Here is a 21,657-nt window from a genome sequence, read left to right on the forward strand (position 1 = left end):
TTCTATACTGTTCTGTTTCTTTAATATTTACTTTAAAGATCTTACTGTAAATTTCACAGGACTTATGTTCTGGTGACTTCCATGCTATCAGCATAGGGAAAGGAATTCCTGGATGTTTCATTTGTACATATGCTAGTAATATATGCTTACAAATAGTTAAATTACATAACTATATAACTATAACTATATATATGTATATGTATATATATATTTGTAAAAAAAAAAAAATTATAATATAACTATATATATTATATATATTTGTCTCACTCATTTTAAAAAGTGGTTTTATTCCTGCTTTCAACACCAAAATTCAGTTTAGCCTGAATCTGTTGTCTCCTTAGTATTTTGTTTCTGTTACATTAAGGCCAAATTGAAAATTCCCTTTTGTTTCTATTTTCAGCTGGTAACCTATTTAAACTCTGGTATTGTGTACAATATAGCTTTACTGTAATAGTTCAGGAAAAGAAATGTGATAGCATTGAGTCTCCAGAGCCATAATAAGACACTAAAATTAAGTTTTATTTCCTTAGACATGCTGTTCTAGCCTTCTCACATTCTTTTTTTTTTTCCACTGCAGGTAACTCAGCTGACAGAGAAGCTGAAGAATCAATCAGAAAGTCATAAACAAGCCCAAGAGAATTTGCATGAACAAGTGCAGGAACAAAAGGCACACCTAAGAGCTGCTCAAGATCGTGTGCTTTCCCTGGAAGCAAACATCACTGAACTAACCAGTCAGTTAAATGAAAGTAAAGAGAAAGTGTCACAACTTGATGTGCAGGTAATGGATCTCTGTATTTTATGGTGATGAAAAATTCTGGTTGTGATTTCCCATTTCCTACACGGAGATACATACACTAACACATGAATACTTCTGATTTTACTATTAAACTTACTGGTGACTATAAAAGAATTAGAATGAGCTACGGTAAAACAGGTGTTTTAGTGAAATACAATTGGTCTTTCAGGTAAAAGCAAAGACTGAATTGCTACTTTCAGCAGAAGCATCAAAAGCTGCTCAGAGAGCGGATCTACAGAACCATCTGGACACTGCCCAGCATGCACTGCAAGATAAACAACAGGTATTAAGCGACATAAAAAGTTTCTGTGTTATCTAGAAACTGCTTAAAAGCCTAAGAACAGTCAGTTTACAAAGTCAGTAAACATGTGAATATGCACTGGGAAATGATCATTTAGGCTATTTTAACTATGTGATATGCATTCATTTCCTTTTACTGTTATCTGGAGCAGATATATTTTGCAGTACAAGGAATTTACTTGGAAGTCCACTCCTTGCTGTAGGGTTATCATTCAGAACCTAAGCTTTCCTTAGGTATTCTGGAGGTATTACTCAATTCCTGTGTGTATGCTATGAAGAAAAGACTGTAGAATACACTCAGTAGAAGCGAAAACTCTTGACTTTTATTGCTGACTCAGATAAATTTCCAATCGGCTGCCACTATTCCGAAGTAATTCTCTGTGTGCCAGCTGACATAAAAATTCAAAAGACTGGTGATAAAATTACATGTTTTTTTAATGGGCTTTAATCCTAGTGAAGCTTTTTACCGTCTGTTGAATCAAACATTTGCATCGTTAAAATCAGTGCTGCTGTGGTCTTCATGGAAACATCCAGCAGATGTTAATGTCGCACCATTTTGTAGTGTGGGAATGTAATTAGTTGCTGTAAAAAGGAGATGACTTTTTGCAGCCATTAAACAATTAATAATTAACTAAATACATCAGCTTGCTTGGAGAGCAGTGAGCTTTGATGTAGCTGTCATCATAGTGGTTACTAGATGAATGTGTTCATCTCTCTTGGAGAATTTATTTGTTTTGTGTTGAACAAAATGCTTCGAAATCGTCTCTGATATGTGGAGAACTGAGCATTTCCATGTTAATGGCTTTCCTCTTTGGTTGTTGATTTCATGGCAAACAAAGACATCAAAAATTTTATCTAGGTTTTGTAACGTTATTTTCTAGTTACTGCTGTGCTAACTTGAGGGACCAGTGCCTTTATTACCTACAGTTCCTCTTCCATTTACGAATTGAAACACCTTTGTTAACATTTAGCCCAGAGCCTGCAAGGTTTGAGAGAATATTGAGGCTTTAAAATTTTTTTTCAGTGAAACAGAGGGAATTTGTGCACCTGTTTGTGTTTCCCCTTTCAATTTCCTGCCCCTCAGAATAAACAACAAACATTATTTTCCTTTTTAATTTGAGCACATTAGATCATTTAAAACATATATGACATTAGTAATTTTTTGAAGTTATTTAAAAAGTAACAATCCTTGTATTTTTGTTTTACCCAGGAGTTAAATAAGGTCAGCGCTCAGTTGGATCAGGTTACAGCTAAGCTGAATGACAAGCAGGAATACTGTACTCAGCTGGAAGCCAATCTTAAAGAGTACAAAGAAAAATGCCTTTCTTTAGAGCAAAAAAATGAAGAACTAGAGGGACAGCTTAAGGTTTGTATTTAACACAGTATCTGAACTTACAGAAACTGATCTCTGCTCTAAGGTAGCATGTGGTAAGAGCTGCACTCAAATTATGAGGGAAGGATTATATCAATATTGCTTTTGTGGGTTTTCTTTCTCACTAATGTTTCCTGATTCACCATTTAATCCTGTTCTCTTCTTCCATGCTAGTATATCACATTAAGAAGACAGGCCTATGACATTGCCCCTATACTGTCATTTTCCTGTATGTGTGCTTCTACCAACCTCTGTGCTACCTGGAAGTTGTTATGTGAGGGAACATGAATATGTCCCAAAACTGGAGTTTTCAAGTTTGAACTTAAACACTTTACAAGTGGTAGCAGAGAATATGTGTTACACTGGTTAGCCCTGTTTAACACTGCCTGTCTGGTTTAATTTATTTCTGAAGCCCTTCAGTAGGCTTTATAGCAATATTTATTTATCACTCTTTCATCTCTTAGCTTGGTCTGGAGTTTTGCATTCCAGTACTGAAATCAGTTTTTATTTTAAAGTGCACATAATGCTGGCAGAGGGTTTGCTGAACTTTTTGGTGTTTTGATACACTAGTATTTTCAGTTAAGGATATGGATTAGTCCTAATGCTTGAGAGCTTTAAAATTTGGGCTTTGACCTTTGTTCAATATTTGTTAAAAATTCTTGGTAGTCAAATTTGTAACAGACAAAAGCATATGGTACAGGGATCATGGGAGCAAAGCAGAACTGATTTTGCGGTGTTGTCTGTGTGTTTTGAGGCAGGTTAGTAGACTTTATGCTTAAGATTGAGTTGGGTGTTTTTCCTAGCTTATGTGCTCTATAGAAGAGAATGAAGATTGTTTTCCCTGTATGAAATTTTAAATCCAATGCTATTAAAAAATAAAGCTGTCGTGCATTTCTTTATCAGCATCATTATTTTTTTCTTCCATCTCTTCTTTTGAACAGTTTTTTTTTTCCTACCTACTTTGATTTGTGTTTTTATTTTTCATTCTTTTGCTGAAGTTTCATAAGTTGCCAGTAGACAAAAATGCTTGGGAGGAATACAGAGCTTGCTTGCGTATGATTTTATGAGTTTTCTGGTAGCTGAAGTGTGAAACTGAGCAGGATTGTTGGTGCTGTCAACAGGAAGGCAATTCTATGTAAAATCTTGGCATCTTCACCATTCTTTGAGATTATTCCAGCTGAATGTGTGGCATTTAAAAAAGTAGAAAAAAATCTAGAAAACAAAAAGACCTCAAGAATTTTTTTTGAGAAACTTGGCCACTTTGTTTTATGGCCACTGTGTGAAAGCAGAAGTGCCTGTAAAACAGCCAGTATGCTGAAGAGTCTAAACAGTGCCCACTTCCTGAAGGCTCCTGTGTTCTTTATAGTCCATATGAGTGAAAAAGTACCTTTGGAAAAAAACAGAAAAAAAACCTTTCCAGGTGAGCATAGAATTTCTTCCCAGCTGTAGTTCATGTCTTTGCTTTTACTGTAAAACTTTTTATCTATTACTTTGCAGTAAAATGCTGGCTTGGCCTTTAATTTAAAGATGGTTTTAAAATGTTTTACCAAAACAGTTCTGGAGGAGCAGGTGATTAGCAGGAACTAAATAATGAAACATAAATAGCAAAGTAATGAAACAGGTAGATGATCTGTGAGAGTTGTGACTGCTTTCTACAGTTATTGCTACTCACAGACTAGATGACTTTGCATTTTATTGCTATTTTTATTTTGTTGGTTGTGTTCTGATGGCTCTATCTTTTTATTTTTCTCTCTCAGAAATTTGAAGGTGACATTCTTGATGCTAAAGCAAGTAAAGACCAAGCTCTTCAGGAGTTACAGCAACAGCGAAATCAGTCTACAGAATTAGACCTCCGAATAGCAGAGCTCAGTAAACAACTTGAAGCAGCAAGAGAAGCGTATGCATTTCCTGTGTTACAGTACTTTTCAAAGTCAGACATAAAACGAGCAGTTTGGAATAGAGTTGAAATTTTCTGCTTCTCTCCTGTGATTTCATGAAGTCATAAACAAGAGCTGTGTCCCCTCTGCTACAAGAACTGTGCTGTATCCTACTTGTTGTCTTTCACTCCATCTGCCACATTGTCTCATGGGAATCACTGACTGCTCTGATTCACTACACTTCTTCAGTTTATTCACTATGCTTGTTGTCAGCTAAATATTGGAGCAGTTTGATATAGTGAGGTCCATCTTTAAATATCCATAGCTCTGTAACCTTTTTCAAATACAAATTTGTTATTTTTGTATAAGCAGCAAAGGGGTAGTTTCTGTTCATTATAGTTGATGAAGAAAGAACCATCTCAAGACTAGTTTCTAGAGTTGCTGTTTTGTCTTAACTAGAGGATTAAGAGGGTAATGCCCATGGATAAAAATAGGGACATTTAAGGACACAAAAGAACCTCTGAAAAATAACTTTTAAAAAGGTACGTTTTATCTTTTTGTATTTGCAGGATGTCTAATGCTCAATTGGATTTGCAGAAGAAATCTGAGGCCCTTGACCAAGCAAACCAACAAATTTCAGAGCAGGAGGCAGAAAAGGCCAGTCTCAAACAAAACCTTGAGAAATCAAATCAAGATACAAGTAAACAGCTTAAGGAACTTGACTGTAAAATGCAAGCAGCCACATCAGAGCTGCAACAAGTGAAATTAGAGAAGGATACTCTGTTAAAGGACCTTACAGATGCCAAAGATAAGCTCTCAAAAAGCTCTGAATCCTTCAAGAAAAGAAAGGAGGAATTAGAAAAAGAAATTAAAAAAGGAAAAGCAGCTATGGCAGAAATGGTTAGTAGATTCTTTAATTAGGCATTAAGTTTGGTGTATTTACAGTCTGATAAAATGACTTTGCTTTCTGTTTGCAAACAGTGTACATACGATGACAATGCATGAAAATTACTTACTATAAGGAAAACCAAATCGTGATTTTTCGCAGGTCATACATGTTTCCCACCTCAAATTTTTGCCAGAATATTTACAGTAGTAAACATCAGTCATATCACATAACAGGATCCTTTCTTCTTGCTGCATGCCTTTAACACAGTGAAGAAACCAAATGGAGACAAGTGGTGAAACAATTTGATGGGAATTGTCCCCCTTTTAAAAAATACATCAGCTGTATTATAACAACACAAAGTTATAGAACCTTTGGTAAAATGCCGTTGTGTTTAGGAAGTTATTTTTCTGAGGCCTTTTAAATTTCTTTTTTGAAGTCTTCGTATATAGAATTTCCTGTGCACTTGTCTGGACATGCTGGAAAGCTGCATACTGCAGGCAGAGAGAGTAACATCATCTGTCATTTGGGGAATGCCTAGCTTAAGGTATTACTGGAGTACTAGAACTATTTGAGTTTCAGAAGGGTCTTGCAAGTGGCAGTATAACAAGTGCTTGACCACCAGAGCAACCTATTATGGTAAAGAAAGTAAACTATTACTGGAGTTAAAATATACCTTTTTCTTACCTCTTCTGCCTTGGTGGTATGAATGGGCACTATATGAATACATATAGCTCAGTTTTATAGATAAAGTTGTTGTGACATCCTTGTCTCAGATGTGGCAAGGGGTGTCTTTCTCATGCCCTTTCATCTTACACATCACCGTTTTCCAGAACCCATTCAGAGCTGCTTTTATTCTGATCTAAAAAAAAATCTGCTCCTAGTTCAAAAGAACATTTTCTTTTACTCATTCCCCTTCTAAAGAAAAACTCTTTCGCTTCCTTTTCTTAGTTACTGCTGTTTAAAGATATGTTTCTCCTAAAAACTTGAAGGATTTTCTCCCCAATTTAGACTTAAAGATAGTAGTCCAGATTCTGCTTCTAGTTCTGTAGTCTTTTGGAGGCTTTCCACTATCTTAAATACATGGTATTTGGGATTAACATACAGTTGCATATGCATGGAGGTCTGCAAATGTACTTGTTTGTAAGTTTTAGAACATGAAGGAATTTTAGATCCTGAGACCAATGAACCTACTACTTCAGCAAGAAGAAGGGCTGCCAACCACAGCTTTAAACAAGGAGACTGTCTGTAATCAGAAAAACTCTGGCACCTGGCTGAGTTTATTAGTACAGGGCATCAGATGTGTTCAGCTTAGATTTGCCACTTTAAGTTTTGACTGGTTTTGAGCTGAAAATGTCTGCAGTTGAGAAGGTAAGATTTTTCATTGAAAATGAAAGCGTTATTTTTTAAGGATTTGTAGATCCTGCAAAAATTCTCAGTACTTGGTCTTAGAAGCTAACAGGAATATTTCTTTGTCTTATGTCTTTTAGGAAAAATCTTGCCAAGAATTAAAACACCAACTTCAGATACAAGCAGAGTCTGTAGCTAAAGAGAGGAATGAATTGAAAAACTCACTGGAAAAAAAGGAGGGAGTAAGTTGTCCACTTAGTTTCAAAAGTCTCAAAACCGGTAATAATAAATGTTTAAAAGATTGATTTTCAGTCTCACCTTCTGGGACTGATGAGAGAGAAAGATGTTTCAGTTCTCAAATTGTAACCTATCTTTGGCACTGAAATAAGGTGATACTAAAATTTTTGCAGAGGGTAATATGAAGCTTTAAAATATAGGTTTTAGTCTTAGTTTTCTGTGTCCCACATACCTTAGCAGGGGATTTTAGCCCTTCGGGTTTTTTCATTAGTGAACCAGTTACTTGATACTACTGTGTCCCCATTTTCTTTTGTACTTCCATGCAATAAAAGTTGTCATTTCATATCCTTAGATCTGTTTTATTCTCAGGATTATTCAGTATGTTCTCAGTGTAGTTGACAGGACATTTTCAGATATCCTTCAAGGACTGAATTGCTTTTTCAAACTTGTGTAAATCACTTGGTTGTGACTACATAAGGACCAAACGTACTTCTTTTTCAAAGATGAGCATTCAGACAGTGCAGTGCAGCTGGCAGCCTGAAGGATGTCTGCTTTCATGGATTTCTTTACCCAAGGCATCTTCTGTTCCCTAAAGGAACCCAAAAAGATTTGATCAGTGGACATAGTTTGATAGACAGTGAGGGACACTTACTGTCTGAAAGACGTTTGGGAGTGTGCAGATGTGATGGCAATTGCTTTGTGACTATTGCTGCTACTTCCCTGGCTCCTCACTCATTCAGCTGAAGTGCTGTGGTGCTCAGTGGAAAGTGCAGAAGGATGAGCTTGGTATATGCTGCAGTTGGCAGCAGGAGAGCCCACACCACTGCTGGTGTAAGCAAAGTTGCCTGATCTTAATTTAGAATGGGTAAAAAAGACTGCTGTAAATTTGGAATAACAGATTATTTTAATGTGTTATGGTAGTTCTTAAAATCTGCTTGCCACTGTTCAGCCATGTAACTCTGAAATAGCAGTGGCACTGTGGGATGGTCTGATTCTGTGAACAGCATGTACGAATGGTGATTTAAATTTAAATTAAATACAGTTATTTAATATTTTTTAATATAGATTTCTAAGCAGTTGTCTATAGACCTTGATTCAGCAAGAGCACAAGTACTGGAAATCCAGGGTCTTCTGAAGGACAAAGAAAAAAGTGAGCAACATCTCCAGGGAAAGCTGAGAGAGTTAAAGGAATCTTTTGAGCAGAAGAAAAAACATAGTGAGACACTGCAAGCTGAATTAAAAACTGCCCTTTTAGAAAAGGTAAGACTGTCCTTTCTTACTCTTATAAGAAGATGAATGTAAATTCCTCTGATAAATACTGAAGCTTTTATGTCAATAACTTTGTGATAAACTCTGTTTGCTGTAGTCTTGTCGGAAATGATAAGGTCAGGATATGGCGGTGAGGTCTTCAGATGCTGTCGGAGATATAAACAACAACATCAACAGCAATAATGAAAAGAACCAGTGCTGAAATATGAATTCCATAGGAATTGAAATTTAATAAAGGGAAAAAATAGGCTAGATTGAATGTGGGTTTTTTGCTTCAGGAGCAAGGCAAGAGCTGCCATTTTCTTGTAAAGCAGTAGAATTTCATGAGAGTATTTTTAGACAAACTCTGCAGTGTTTTAAAATGTCCGTGGCAGTTTTAAACCAAGTCTTCTCATATTATACCAAAAGAATTTATCTGAGTGACAGTATGAAACTCATAAACCATAATGGAAAGAGTTCAAATGTCTTACAACATTAGGGAATGTTGTGCTGTGTGCCATGCACTGTTAAATGTGGCTCCAGCTTTGGCTGCCCAATGCTTCATGGTCATATTTGTGCTTTAGACAGCCTGTGGAAACATTAGATTTTGGTGTCGTGGTTTAACCCAGCCATCAACTCAGCAGCACAGAGCTGCTCGGTGACTGGGGAAGACACCATCACTCCAAACTTCCTCCCCTTCTTCTTCGGCCAGCTTCATATGCTGAGCGTGATGTCATATGGTATGGAATATCCCTTTGGTCAGTGGGATCAGCTGTCCTGGCTGTGCCCTCTCCAGATTCTTGTGCACCTCCAGATTTCTTGTTGATGGGGCAGTGTGAGAAGCAGGAAAGGCCTTGGCTCTGTGTGAGCGCTGCTAAGCAGTAGCTAAAACATCCCTGTGACAACAACACTGTTCCCACCATAAATCCAAAATACAGTCCCCAAACTAACTCCTATGAAGAAAATTCTACCTCAGCCAAAACCAGCACACTTGGAAACATTATTCCAATTTTTAATATTTGGTCTTAATGTGTTTCACTTAGTATTTTGTCATGAATTAAATTTTGTTGTTAAATTAGTTATAAAACCTTACTGTAAAATCACAAATGTCAGGTTACTGAACTGCTATTTCATAAGAGGAACAAAATTCTCTTCTTGCAGTAGAAATGCATTTTATTGAAATGCTTAAGCTAACTTTACTGTGTGCAACTTTAACTAAAATTTTCTATGCTTATGTTTCAGGCAGAGCTGGAGAATAAACTACAACAGCAGTCTATTTTGTCAGCACAGGAACTTAAAGCAGAGAAAGGCAAGCTAGCAGACTTACAGAAGGCCCATGATAAACATAAAGAAAGTATGGAGAAGCTGCAACTGGATCTTTATGGGAAAGAGTCTGAGCTGCTGGCAACCAGGCAAGACCTTAAGGTACTTGCAGTCATTTTAATGTCGTATGTGACTTAGTAGATGTTAATATCCATTTTGAAGACCAAGAAACAATGCAGGAACTGTATAAGTGAAAAAAAAATCTCTTCTTCTATATATAGAATTTAGTGCTGTTAAATCCCTTCCCTTGAGACAAAGGATATTCTGAAACTAATTTAAAGCCAAACATATTTGCCAGTTTACCTGAAATACCCTTGCATTTCTGCAGCAGCAAAGTGAAAGGTGATTTAGTTTTATATTCATTAAAGAGTTATTTTTTTAATGTTGCTTTTTCTTGTTATACTGTAGCTTTCAGCTAATTTTAATAGTGTAGCTAATTAGGGCAAGGTCTGCTAGCATGTGAGTAACTGCTATCTTCTGGATGATTTAACTAAAATATTCCTGGCTGATGGTAGATGTTGAGAGATGTCAAACTTACAGAAACAGTAGGCTTACAGACCTACCTGGAATACAGTTTAGTCCTTGAAGTTTTTGCTATTCCTAAACTGAAGTTACCTGGTTTTGTATTAGTGTGCAGTGCCTTCAGAGAGGTATTGCTGAGAGCTGAGCCAGTCAGCAAAGCTTTTTTTATAACCCTCTGCTTCATGTCGGTACTAAGCCAATGCTTCAGTTAGTCCTGGGACATACTGTGCAGCACAGACCGGCTGTCTGCTGGCAAGATTTGTAGCTTACGCGCTTTTCACTCCAGATAAATCCCACTGCAGGTTTGTCTTGTGCCCAACGCTGTTGCTCTAGGCTCTTCTGAAGTTTATGGAGAGGAATAGGTACTTTGGGGAGACAGATCATCTGATCTGCTTTAGATGTCAGCTTCTGTTTGCTTTGTTATGTATAAAGGGAGCTTGTGGTGACTGCTTAGATTTCATTGTTCCCTGCTTTGATTTCATTGTTCCCTTTCCCCCAAAGGCCTTTCAATCCCACTACTGAAACCCTTAGAGGTCTTGTGGCTGTTTCACACTGACCCATGTGAGCTTTGGAGCCCTAGCCAAACTCCATGCTCAGGTTATTTTAAGAAATAGAGAAATACCTCTTTTACATATAGGCCACTGCAGTTGCAGGAGACTTACTCCTCCTCTGTAGTACTAAATTACCTGCCATATTTCCCTGCAGGTTATTGAAGCTTTACTTTCAGTGCAGCATGGTTGAATCGCTATGTTAAATTGTGGAGAACTTCTGCATGATTAACAAGCAGTGGTGGCTTAAGCATATTCTTTCTTTCAGTCTGTTACTACGGCACATATACATCTGTGAGTTTATTTCCTGCACTGCATTTAAATCACCTTTTGGTAATGCAATGGCCTGTAGGAGCATTGGATATGTTCAGTAACTTGGGGGTTTTTTTGGTATAATTTTCATTAAAGTATCACTTGTTGCAAAATAGCTGTGAATAAGTATTATTATTAGAGCAGTTTGATGACCTCTAGTTCTGGCAAGTATAAAATAGGACAGGAAGCGTCTCACATGTATTTAGACCCAATGGGGATGGTAGCGAGAGAGAGAGAACTCTATGCAAAAAGGTAAAATAAGGTAATGGCAACGGGGAAACAAGATTTTTAAGGTGAGTAGTCAGGTAACTTGATTTATTATGTAAGTTTCTGTGGAGCCTAGAGAGACTGAAGGAGATTGGGGTCCTAAATACTTGTCTTGGTTTTTGAGACAAAACTTCAGGAGGAAACACTCCTGAGTGAGTGTCTCCTCCAAAGGGAAAAGGGCCTCCCCTTTTCCTCCGTCAATGGGACAAATGGGTCACAAGGAGCGAAAGTGGGAAAAAGAAACCAAACTGTTTATTAACACATGAACAAAACAGGGTAGAACAGGATAGAAAAAGCCCCTCAAAATACAACAAATTCCCAGAGAGGGAACAGACATGTGGGCTCGGACCAGCCGGGGCCTCCCCCACAGGCTCCCTGGACCGGCGAGGAGGGAAGGGAGGCAGAGAGGCAAGGGGAAGGAAAGGGAAAAAAGAAGAGAAAAAACCCAACAGAACCTTTTCCCAGCTAGCTGGAACACAAAGGAAACCCAAAAGCAGCACAGCGCTCCCGGCGCACTCCTTCCCGAGCCCCTGAGCCATTGGGCTGAGCTGTTGAACTGCCCCGCACTCGGTCCCGTGGCTCTGGCCCCCGGGTCCATCCCAAAGAAACAGCATCCTTGGGCATTGAGTGGATGGTTAAGGAATAAAGCAGCTTCATTACATCACCCCAGGACAGTACTGAAGTGGTGTACCAATTTGGAGCCCATTTGCTTGATTTAAAAATTTTATAAAAAACATGTATTAATTAGGGTTAGTGAGGTCCGATTGACACCAATTTTTTTTTTTTCCCCGGAAGATGTAGAGGAGGGAAAAAGTGGGGAGCTGATCCTTAATCATGGCTGTGCTACCTCAGTGCAACATTAAACTAAAGAAGCAGTGGTAGCTTGTCTTAGAAGACCACAAAAGAAAAGCACGTTCAGACACTCTCTGAGTGACAATGTTAGTCTTGAGAGCTGAATATCAAAATGCCACTCAAGTCAGAAGAACTTTATAGTAGCCTTTCACAGCCTTATTCAAAATGAGTTGTCTGCATGATGTTTTGCCTTGGGCAAGTTACTTTTTAAAAGTAGCTCATTTGAGCCAGAGCTGTGTGTTTTGCTTAAAGTTTGGAACCAAAGCCGATGGTTAGGCTGAGCTTTAGATTGGCCTTAATCTTCTCAGTAGGCAGTGGTAGAAGTTTTTAAAACTGGTCTGTATGTAGAGTCAGCTTGGGTGTCATTCAGTGCAGGATTTTCAGCAGAGATATGAACTCCCTGCACAGCTGTGTTGAGTCAGCAGTGTCAGAAGCCCAGCATTGTCCAGAACAGGCATGGCCAGGCCATATCGTGACATCCAAGCAATGCTGGAGTTAAAAGGGAAAACTTAAACATCCTCGCGTGCTGTGGCACCGTGCTGTTGGCGGGGCCAAGGTTCCAGGCGTGAGGATGGATCACGAGAGGCTGTGTGGGTGACGTGTAAGGTAGTTCCTGGGAGGGCACGGCGGGAGTTGGGCTGTACACAGAGCACCATCTGCTGGCGTCTGTCGGGAATATCACTGCTGGGATCGATGGCTCCTCTCTGGCTGGGAGGCGGAGGTGGCATTGAGAAGGGAGCGAACGCTTCGGGGCGGTTTGCAGTTGGACATCCAGCGCTGCCTGAGCCAGAGCTGCAGAGCGGGGCGCTGCTCTCCGCAGGGCCATCGGCACCGCGGAGCCCGAGCTTCTGGGTCCACAGCAGGGCACCCGAGCCATGGTGCTGTGGCCAGGTGCAAACTGTGAAGCTCTGAGTCCTGCAAACTAAAGAAGTGTTGTAATTAAATAAAAAAATAATACGATAAATAATAAAATTGGAACTGGGAATGTAGTTATAATTTTATGGATACTATTTGCTGCAAATTTACTTTGGTTTAAAAATGTCTCTAACAGTAACTTCACACACATTTTCGTCTTTGTGACTGGAAAAAGAGATAGGGTAGGATTTGAGTGCTTGTTAAAGCTGTATTTTTTGATAACAAAGGATATATATAATTAAAAAAGAATACCACCAAATAATTTTTGTATATACACGCACCTATTTATACAAATATCTGTTTGTGTATATATATATTCATACCCTTTTTTTTGTGAAAAAGGCATTTTTTTATATAGAAGAGTTAATAAAAATGTTCAAACTGTTATTTTTTCCTTGATTTTGACTTAGTGTGAGGACACTTTCTGTGAATCTGATCTCCTGAGCTCTGCCAAGTGTTCTTGAGTTTTGGCATTCGTGCTTTTTGTAGTCAGTCCTGGTTTCTTCTGTTTTTTCAAAAGAATGTTTCTTTGTCTCCAATGTTGGCATTGCTGCCAGCATATATTCAGTGAATGTTCTGGAACAAAATTCATGCTTGCCAGACCTCAGTTCTGTAAGTCAGGAGCCTAAGTTGCATACAGTCAGTCTAACTCTTTTTCTTAGGGAGTGAAGAGAGATCAGGTTAGCATCTGTGAGTAATTTAATGTTGGTCCTTGTGGACTGGGATCAGGGAGCACACAGACTCACATGCTTGTTCGTGCACTTCATGTAGGTGGAATGAATCTGGGTCCCACCACCCTGCTAGGACCAGTTGTGATGTTGGCACAACGATTTGCACTGGCACAGGCCAGGCTGTAGTGAATCAAACTGTAATTTTCAAATATCTGTATTTATTTAAACTCTGTACCAGTCAACCTAGCATTCTTCTTTATTTACAAAAATGAGTACTGATTGACCTCTTCTGTTCGGTGCCTGTTCCTTGTCTCAGTCTCGGTATAGACACAGTGAGATAACCTGTACAGTGCAGAGACTTTGTGGGGTGGATTGAGAGAGAAGTACCCGACTAGTGTATGGGTGTCACTATCTACTTCATCAAATTTCATTATCTGATGCTAGAAAATTTGATGTAACCACATTTCTTCTATTGGAAACAAATGTGAATAAAAGCTGTGGCTTTATTATGCTTCGTTCTAAAACTACAGAGGCTGTTGGGTTTTCCTGTGAAGATCTTACATGATGATGCTAGACTTCCTGTCCTTCCTCAGTGTTAGGAAAATATGGTATTCCACTGAACACAATGGAGCAGAGTGGGATAATTTTAGTTTCTGAAATGCCCACCCTGCTGAAACCTTGAAAACTGCTAAAGCACCTCCTATTTTGCTTACAAAAAATTCTGAGTCAACACCTTTCAAAATGCTAAGTAGTAAACTCTAATACCTCAGAAAGCAAATAAAGTGATTTATTTGAAAATTAATTTTAAAAGCCATTGTGAGCTTTTTAAGAGTCATGGGGATTGTTGAAAATGCTGTTGAATCAGCAGTGTTCCATCACTGCTGTTTCAAATTAAGTCTGTCTCTACAAGCAAAATACTTCAGATATTACAAAGGAGGATCATGAGGCATCAGAAATGAATTAGCTTTTAAATCAACATGGGAGTGACTAAAGCATCTGCATAATTGAATGAAGGGAAAATTCTGCTTATAGTTCCTTTTAAAACCACTAACCTTCAACAAGAGGTTTGATTAATATTTAAGCAAGAGCTTCAAAAATAATTGAGTTTTTCTTGAAAAAAATTGAAATCCTTACTGCTGCACTGAAGGCAATAAACTTATTACTAATAATAAATCTCAGCTCATCTTCTGTATCATAGCATCAAAAATTTCCATAAAATTCCAATATTTTGAAGAAGTGGATGAGTTTGTTTGGTTTTTTTCTTGTGGGTTCCAAGTGGAACTGGTCTTTACCTAAGGTAGCAGGTTTAAAAAAGTAACCTCCAGAACATTAACTCAGAAAGACCCCTGAAGTTTGATTTTGCTGTGAGCAAACAGACTGAGCTTTGGCTTTGGGTGCAAGTTTTGGATTGTTTCTTGGGATTTTGTGAGATAAATCAAAGTTTTTTTCTAGCTAATGGTGAGAGTTAGAGGCAAATGAACTATCATCTGTAGCTTTTGAATGAAAGTTTAAACTTAATGTTTAAAATGCTTGTGCAGCAGAAACTGTGAAACATTTTCTCCTGATATTAGCATTTTTATCTTGTACATTTCACTTCAGAATTTTAAGAAATTTTACAGTTGTTCTAGCACTAACTTTATTAAGTCATTGGTAAAAAATAACACTGAATTATTTTTGAAATCTTCAAAGTATAGCTTCACTGGTTCTTAAGTAACAGCAGTCTAGAGTTATAGAACTGTTGATTTGCCTAGATAAAATAAATTTGTGTGAGCAAATTCAAGTTCATTCTCTTTTTGTCAGTTTTTATTCTCTGCCCTTCTGCATGTTTTCACCTTTTGTCTGTGTAAGGATGCAAGCTGGAATATGTACAGTAAGGTTTGTTCCTGGAAATTACTTTGTAAACTAGAAGTTTCTGTAGTTATGCTCTGTCAACATTTGAAGCTAAATGTTACCCTCTAGGTAGAAATTTTTCTACTTGGAAAATGTTTAACTGGCTGTTTAGTATTTGAAGCTTTTATACTGGCAGATAACTTGCAGAACTCTCTTTTTAATTAGTCCACAGAAGAAAAACTTGCTCTAGCTCAAGAAGAATTAGTTTCCAGCAGGAATCGAATTGCTAGCAATAATCAACAGATTCAGGAACTGAAGAAAGCTAAGTCTACACTGGAGCAGGATGCATCAAGGAAAGAACAGCAGCTGGGTGAGAAGACCAAAATGCTACAAGATCTTCAGAATGACAGGGTAAATGCCTCTGCCTTTTGAAATCTCCACACAGTCACATCCACCCCATGCAGGCACCTTTTATTATTTTCTATTACATCTCCAATTTGAGAGCATAACAATGACTGTTTTACTGAACCTCTGGTAAAAAGACTTAAAAAAGAGACAGTTGTAGTGAATTTGGTTCAAAATATGCTGCTAATTTGTTCTAGACAGGTTTGTGGCTAGACAGGCGGGAAAACATTAGTTTTAAATCTAAAACTGCAATCATGCTGCTAATTGCATTACAAACTGTGGATAGGTATATGGCAGTTGTTTCCCCATAATTACAAAGCCACCAGGTAGTTTTTGGACCCTGGATGTTTTTTGATTGGTTGGGTTTTTTATTTTGTGAACTTGGAAGAAGTAACTTTTCTAGCACTTTTATTTCTCTTCAAGATTTTGAAAGAAAAAGATTTGGCTAATGAAAAATGTAAAACTGCAGAGCTCCAGGAAATAAGGACTAGACTTGAAAAAGAAAGTGCCAAGCTGGGTGAAGAGCTTAGAGCCTGCAAGCAAGAATTTGAGAAGGTATTGAGACAAGCTGAGTCTTCTTCATGTGTTTGGTTATCTGATGAGAAATATGTGCCTACTCAGTAGATGTTATCTGGAATGGCTTTGCAAAGATGGTTACTGTAAATATTGGTATTACAGGTAAGGGAACTAAAGCCCAGATTTTGTTGAGCTTCCTCAGCAATGATGTCTTGATTGGTGATGATCCTTGAGTACCAGGGCCTAGTGAGCCAGGTGGGCTGCATAACTTGTCTTGGCTTCAGGATGGGTTGTATGTCCCGGCTTTTCTTTAGTTCCACTGTAAATTCACTCTGCATACCCCTGCTTGACTCTTCTGCAATGAAGGGCTGTCCAAAAGAGTCACGATGGTGAACTTTTCCAGATATTCTAGGCACATCTGGGGCATCTCAGGCATGCATGGTAGAGTTGAAACTCCCTTAGTGTTCTTTAATAAAATGTCTTAAAAAGTCACAGTTGGGGAAGAAACAATGTCAGGCACCTCATAAAAGACAAACTCTTTTCCAAAATCTTAACAATCAGTTGAGCTCCCTAAAGGGTAAAAGTTGGGAGGCTTTAATGAAATAATTTTTAGTCTTCAATAAAACTAACTGTTTCTTGTCAAACTCTATATATTCTGTTTTTTAGTCTCTATAAAAACAAACATTCCTAAAAGGCTGTAGTTTGTGTTTTCCATAATGAACTACTAGCCGTTATATTTGCATCTGTTAAGCACACTTAGTTTAAATTGTTGTGCAAGTATAAATACAGGTACAATTCCTTATACACTAATAAGAAAATAACATGAGAACTTACGACCTTCAGATGTTGTTTTGTTCTCCATTGCTTAGGAAAAGGTCTGTAATTTTTAGTTATAAGTCTGTACTTTGTTTCTCTTAGGCAATCTGTGCGTGGGGAAAGGTATTCTAATTCTTGTTCCTAAAATCTCTATTCTAAAGAATAAAATTTAAAAAGATGTAAAACGTATGCACACCAGTGTCAGGTTAATAGTCATTTCTTGATCTCCTTACAAGCAATCAGGCTGAGAGTCTCCAAAGACTTAAATTCTGTTTCCCATCTCCTAGCAAGGAATGGATGTATACCTATCTGTAGGGCATCCTCGTGTTCTGAGGATATGTTCTCTTCACTGTCCTCGGTTTGGTTTTAACTTGTATTCTGAATTTTTGTTTATGCAAAAATGGTTCACCCCTATTAGTCTGTTAGTACCTACATGCTTGGCTGTGTAATTTTAAGGAAAGTGATTTCTATAAATTATACTAACTATTCTACTTGAGTTCAGTTACAGAAGAACAAGTAAAGCCATTAATTATGTCATCCCACTTGCTTAAAACAGAGAGTAATTTTTTATACATTTAAGACTAATAGAAACTAACTTTCATCCATAAGCATTCAGTTTTACATTGTCATTACAAAGTTTTTGACCTCATTATTGCAACCAGAGAACAATGTGAAGTAAATTTTAGAATTAGTATTTAGAATAAAAAAAATAAAATTTAGAATTTAGTACCTAGAAAATGACAATGGATGCATCTTTTCAAGGAATAGAAAACAATTCAACAGATCTTCCTCTCTACTTAGCAGAAACATGCATTAAAATATTTTTAAAATTAAATGTTGATCATAGTATAAGTTTAAAATCTTTGATCATGAAAATCACTGATGTTTTGTGCTATAAAATCATCCTTTCTTCCAGTGATAAAACTAAAAATTATTGCTGTCCTCTCCTAGGAAAGGATTACAGTCTTTTTGAATTTAAATCCATTTACATTTTCAGTGTTGCTACTTTAACTTTGAACTCTGTATCCTAACAGGAGGTGGCAAATCTCAAGGATGCAAACCAGCTATTGATTCAACAGAAATTAGAACTGCAGGGCAAAATAGATAATACAAATTCAACTCTGGAACAGGAGAAACAAAAACATCAAGCTGTCAAAGATCAGCTGGAAAAGAGAGAAGAGGAGCTGAAGAAAGAATGTGCTGAAATTGAAGCCAAACTGGTTAGTATGTTAGAGAGTATGAGACTGCTGTTTTGTGAACATGCCTTTGGATTCTTCTCTTTGGGACAGAAAAGAAGCAATGGGTTGACTTTAGTTTCACTTTACATGAGTTTCTGAATGACAAGATCAAAAATCTTTGAGGCATTTAATGGTATAGGAAAATTCAGTGAGGTGACAGCCTTGTCTAGTAGAGTTTGTTGATTAAAAGTCGTGATTCTGTTACGGTAAGATTGTTTGCCTCAATTAAATATAAGGAATAGACAGAGAATGCTTGGAGGCTTGTTTTTCATTTTTCCATTGTTTTCATAGCACACAGAGAAAAAAGACAAAGAAGAAGAAAAACGGAAACATGAGGAAGAGGAGACCAAGCTCACCATGCAGGTCACAGCCCTGAATGAAAATCTGGCTACCATGAAGAAAGAGTGGCAAAGCAGTCAAAGACGAGTGAGTGAGCTGGAGAAACAGACAGATGATTTACGTGGGGACAATGCTGTCTTGGAAGCAACAGTCCAGAATAATCAGGATGAGAGGAGAGCGTTGCTGGAGAGGTAAGCTGTGGCCATGATGATACGGAAGTGTAGTTTGAGAAATGAAATGAAATGAGAATGAAAACTTGTTTGAGTTGATTCAGGATTCTCTATTCGTGCTTTGTTTAAATCTGTATTTGTTCTTAGTGCCTGGGCTGTGGGTACAGTTTCCAGAGTGCAACATTCTGTCATCCCTGCCAAAGCACAGCAAGGGGTTTTGGGAACCAGCTGTGCTCTTTGTGATCATTCTGTAGAAAACGAGGCAGGCTTGTCAGGATCTTTACTTATCACCCAAGCCACAGCTCTGTGCTTGCTGTCAAAGATTTATGTCCATCTGTAAGAGCCTTTTTACTGGGCTTACTTGCTTCCACTGGGCTCTTCTGAGATTTCAGGTATATAGGCTGTGGCTTCTCATCTGTTTTGTGAACCTTGTGAGGCCTGGCAGAGAGAACTTCTTTTACCTGAGCTAACTGTCCTTCTCCATTACTCTGAGGCTCCCATGCCTTGATTCAGTTGGAATAGTTGCAATAGTCATCCAGAAGCCTGGAAAAGACCCCTTAAGTAACACAGAATTTGCATAGGAACTCCCAGGTGTGCCCACTACTCCGTGTTAGGAGACTGAATATGTAATTGGATTATATAGACTAATTTTCACAAAGGAGGCATTTTCTTCCTCCTGAAAACCTGCAGTCTTATTTTCTCCAGTCCTGCTGTTGTCTCTACAATATATTTAAGTCTTTGGTAAGCAGAGTGCTTTTCCTTCAGGCAGCAGGAGGCCTTGCAAGGCAGCAGAAGCTACCTGAATGCAGTGATTTCCAGGGTAAAAGAAACAGCTGTGAAACTGGAAGCTTTCTTTGTCCTTATTTCCTGACACGTTTGGTGAAGGCAGAGGGGAAACCTTTTGTTGGTACTGTCAAGCTTGGTGATTTGACTTTTGAGCAGTAGACCTTGGGAAAGGATGGGATCAGTTCAAGTGAGATTCTCTTTCTTTGGCAATCCCTTGCTGTACTGTGTTGAACTCATCTAGTAGCTGTTTACATCTTGGCAGAAAAATACCCTTTGAAATTTGGCTTTCAGCAGTTAACTGAGTTTCAGCTGATGGGAGGTGGCCTTGCTAGAAGAAGAAGGTTCCTTTTCTGTTCTGTTGTCTGACCTCATCTGCAGCAGCTCGTTTGTGAGAGCGTCCTGTTGCACAGGGGTATTTATCAGGGCTTGATGTTGAGGGGGACTGCATTCAGCATTGTCCCTGGTTTGGGGAGTAACTCCAGGTATTGATAAGCTGCAGATACTTAGGAGCAATGCCAGTATAATCTTTAACTGATTGTTACAACAGAATGTTTTCCTGGTCAAGGCATCCAAGAACTTTTCAGAGCAAGGATTTTTTGGGCTGTGTTTTATGCAGGTAGCTTCTCAGACTGACAATTGGCCCAAAGGACACACAGTGTACATTGTCTTAAATGCTTTGAGCTGACTATTTATTATTTTACCAGGTGTATAAAAAGTGAGGGAGAAATTGAAAAGCTTCAAGCCAAACTTGTAGAAATGAAGAAAAAGCTGGACAATACAACTGCTGCAATGCAGGAACTTGGCCGAGAAAACCAGTCATTACAGGTATAATTTGATTTGAAGCTATGAAACCTGTTGATTCTCTGGAACCTTAGGAGAATTTAAAATTTGTGTCAGATTGGTGGTGGGTTGCCTTTTAGGGTCAATTAAGGTGTTATGTTTGTGGTGTGTGAGGGTCGTACTTCTGTCTGTGTGTCATTAAATCTGCTTATAGTTTTGAAGCTTGGAAGGTTTCCTCTCTTAACAAACATAAGCCCTGAGTATCATTACAGAATTGGTGCTTTTATTCTGCAATGGGTAGTGTGTGCTGTGGAAATAGAGGATATTAGGGGGAATTAGACATGCATTTTTTTAAAAAGCCTGATGCTTTTTTTTACATCTTCTGTATAGATCAAACACACCCAAGCTCTCAACAGGAAGTGGGCAGAAGACAATGAGGTACAGAATTGTATGGCTTGTGGAAAAGGCTTTTCAGTGACAGTAAGAAGGGTAGGTGTGTTCTACTCTGTGTCTGTGGCGATTTTCTATTTTTATTGTTTTCAAACTCTTAGATGGGATACAGACTTCAGAAAATAGTGCTGTGATTCTCAAGACATCTCAGAATATGCAGTTATGGTTTGCAGTGCCTTAACACATTAAAAATAAGGGCTGTGGAGCTTACTTTATTCATGGTTCTTTTTCCATTTTCACAGCATCAGCTTATAAACAGTGTTAAAATGCTTCATTTAAACAGTGTTTAAATGCTTTCAATTTTGCAAGCAGGCAAAATCACAGTTGTAAGCATATTGACAGAAAATATATTTATAACCAGTCCAAACTAGATTTATGGGTATAAAAGGAATGTAAATTGGTTGAAATTAGGTATGTGTGAAAATATGAAGCATCACCATGATCTGGTGCTTTGTGACTCTACATTTCTAAACACCAGCTAGACATGGAACAGAAAAAACAACTGGATGTGTTTTAGGTCTGTAGTCAGACCTTGGTTGTAAAAGCAGCTGTGGTCAGCTAAGATGTTAGCATCAATTGGCAGGGTCTGCCCTTCATCCAGAGATGAGCACCCGTCCAACAAATGACTTGGCAATGAAGTAGATGAGGGATATTTGTGAGGTTCGTTTTTGCAGAGCTTCCTGACTTGGTCTTAGGTGACTCCCCCCGGCCTGCACTATTTCAGTGATGTTCTTTGGGTAGCCTTTGAGCAAAGGCTCCTGGATCCTTTGATTCAAGGATACTTCTCAATGTGAAAGAGGTAGTTACATATAAGAAGAATGTATTTCATGTGATCAGAACAAGTTCAAGAG

At 38.1% G+C, this 21,657-nt stretch overlaps 1 protein-coding gene across 4 annotated transcripts in view; it reads left to right on the forward strand.

The window, feature by feature from the left end:
* Positions 1-21,657, forward strand: part of EEA1 (early endosome antigen 1) — a 69,113-nt gene that overhangs the window by 40,083 nt on the left and 7,373 nt on the right. For all 4 annotated transcript variants that reach the window (XM_082280317.1, XM_082280318.1, XM_082280319.1 and 1 more), the window contains 14 exons: positions 578-778; positions 966-1,079; positions 2,307-2,462; positions 4,226-4,365; positions 4,915-5,245; positions 6,722-6,823; positions 7,884-8,078; positions 9,309-9,491; positions 15,532-15,717; positions 16,135-16,266; positions 18,078-18,263; positions 18,573-18,811; positions 20,281-20,401; positions 20,747-20,845. In XM_082280317.1, coding sequence (XP_082136443.1) covers positions 578-778; positions 966-1,079; positions 2,307-2,462; positions 4,226-4,365; positions 4,915-5,245; positions 6,722-6,823; positions 7,884-8,078; positions 9,309-9,491; positions 15,532-15,717; positions 16,135-16,266; positions 18,078-18,263; positions 18,573-18,811; positions 20,281-20,401; positions 20,747-20,845 — 2,385 coding nt within the window. The remainder of the gene's footprint in view (positions 1-577; positions 779-965; positions 1,080-2,306; positions 2,463-4,225; positions 4,366-4,914; positions 5,246-6,721; positions 6,824-7,883; positions 8,079-9,308; positions 9,492-15,531; positions 15,718-16,134; positions 16,267-18,077; positions 18,264-18,572; positions 18,812-20,280; positions 20,402-20,746; positions 20,846-21,657) is intronic.

This window comes from Coloeus monedula (genome assembly GCF_965178545.1).
Source record: "Coloeus monedula genome assembly, chromosome: 4".
NCBI classification, from domain to species: Eukaryota; Metazoa; Chordata; class Aves; order Passeriformes; family Corvidae; genus Coloeus; species Coloeus monedula.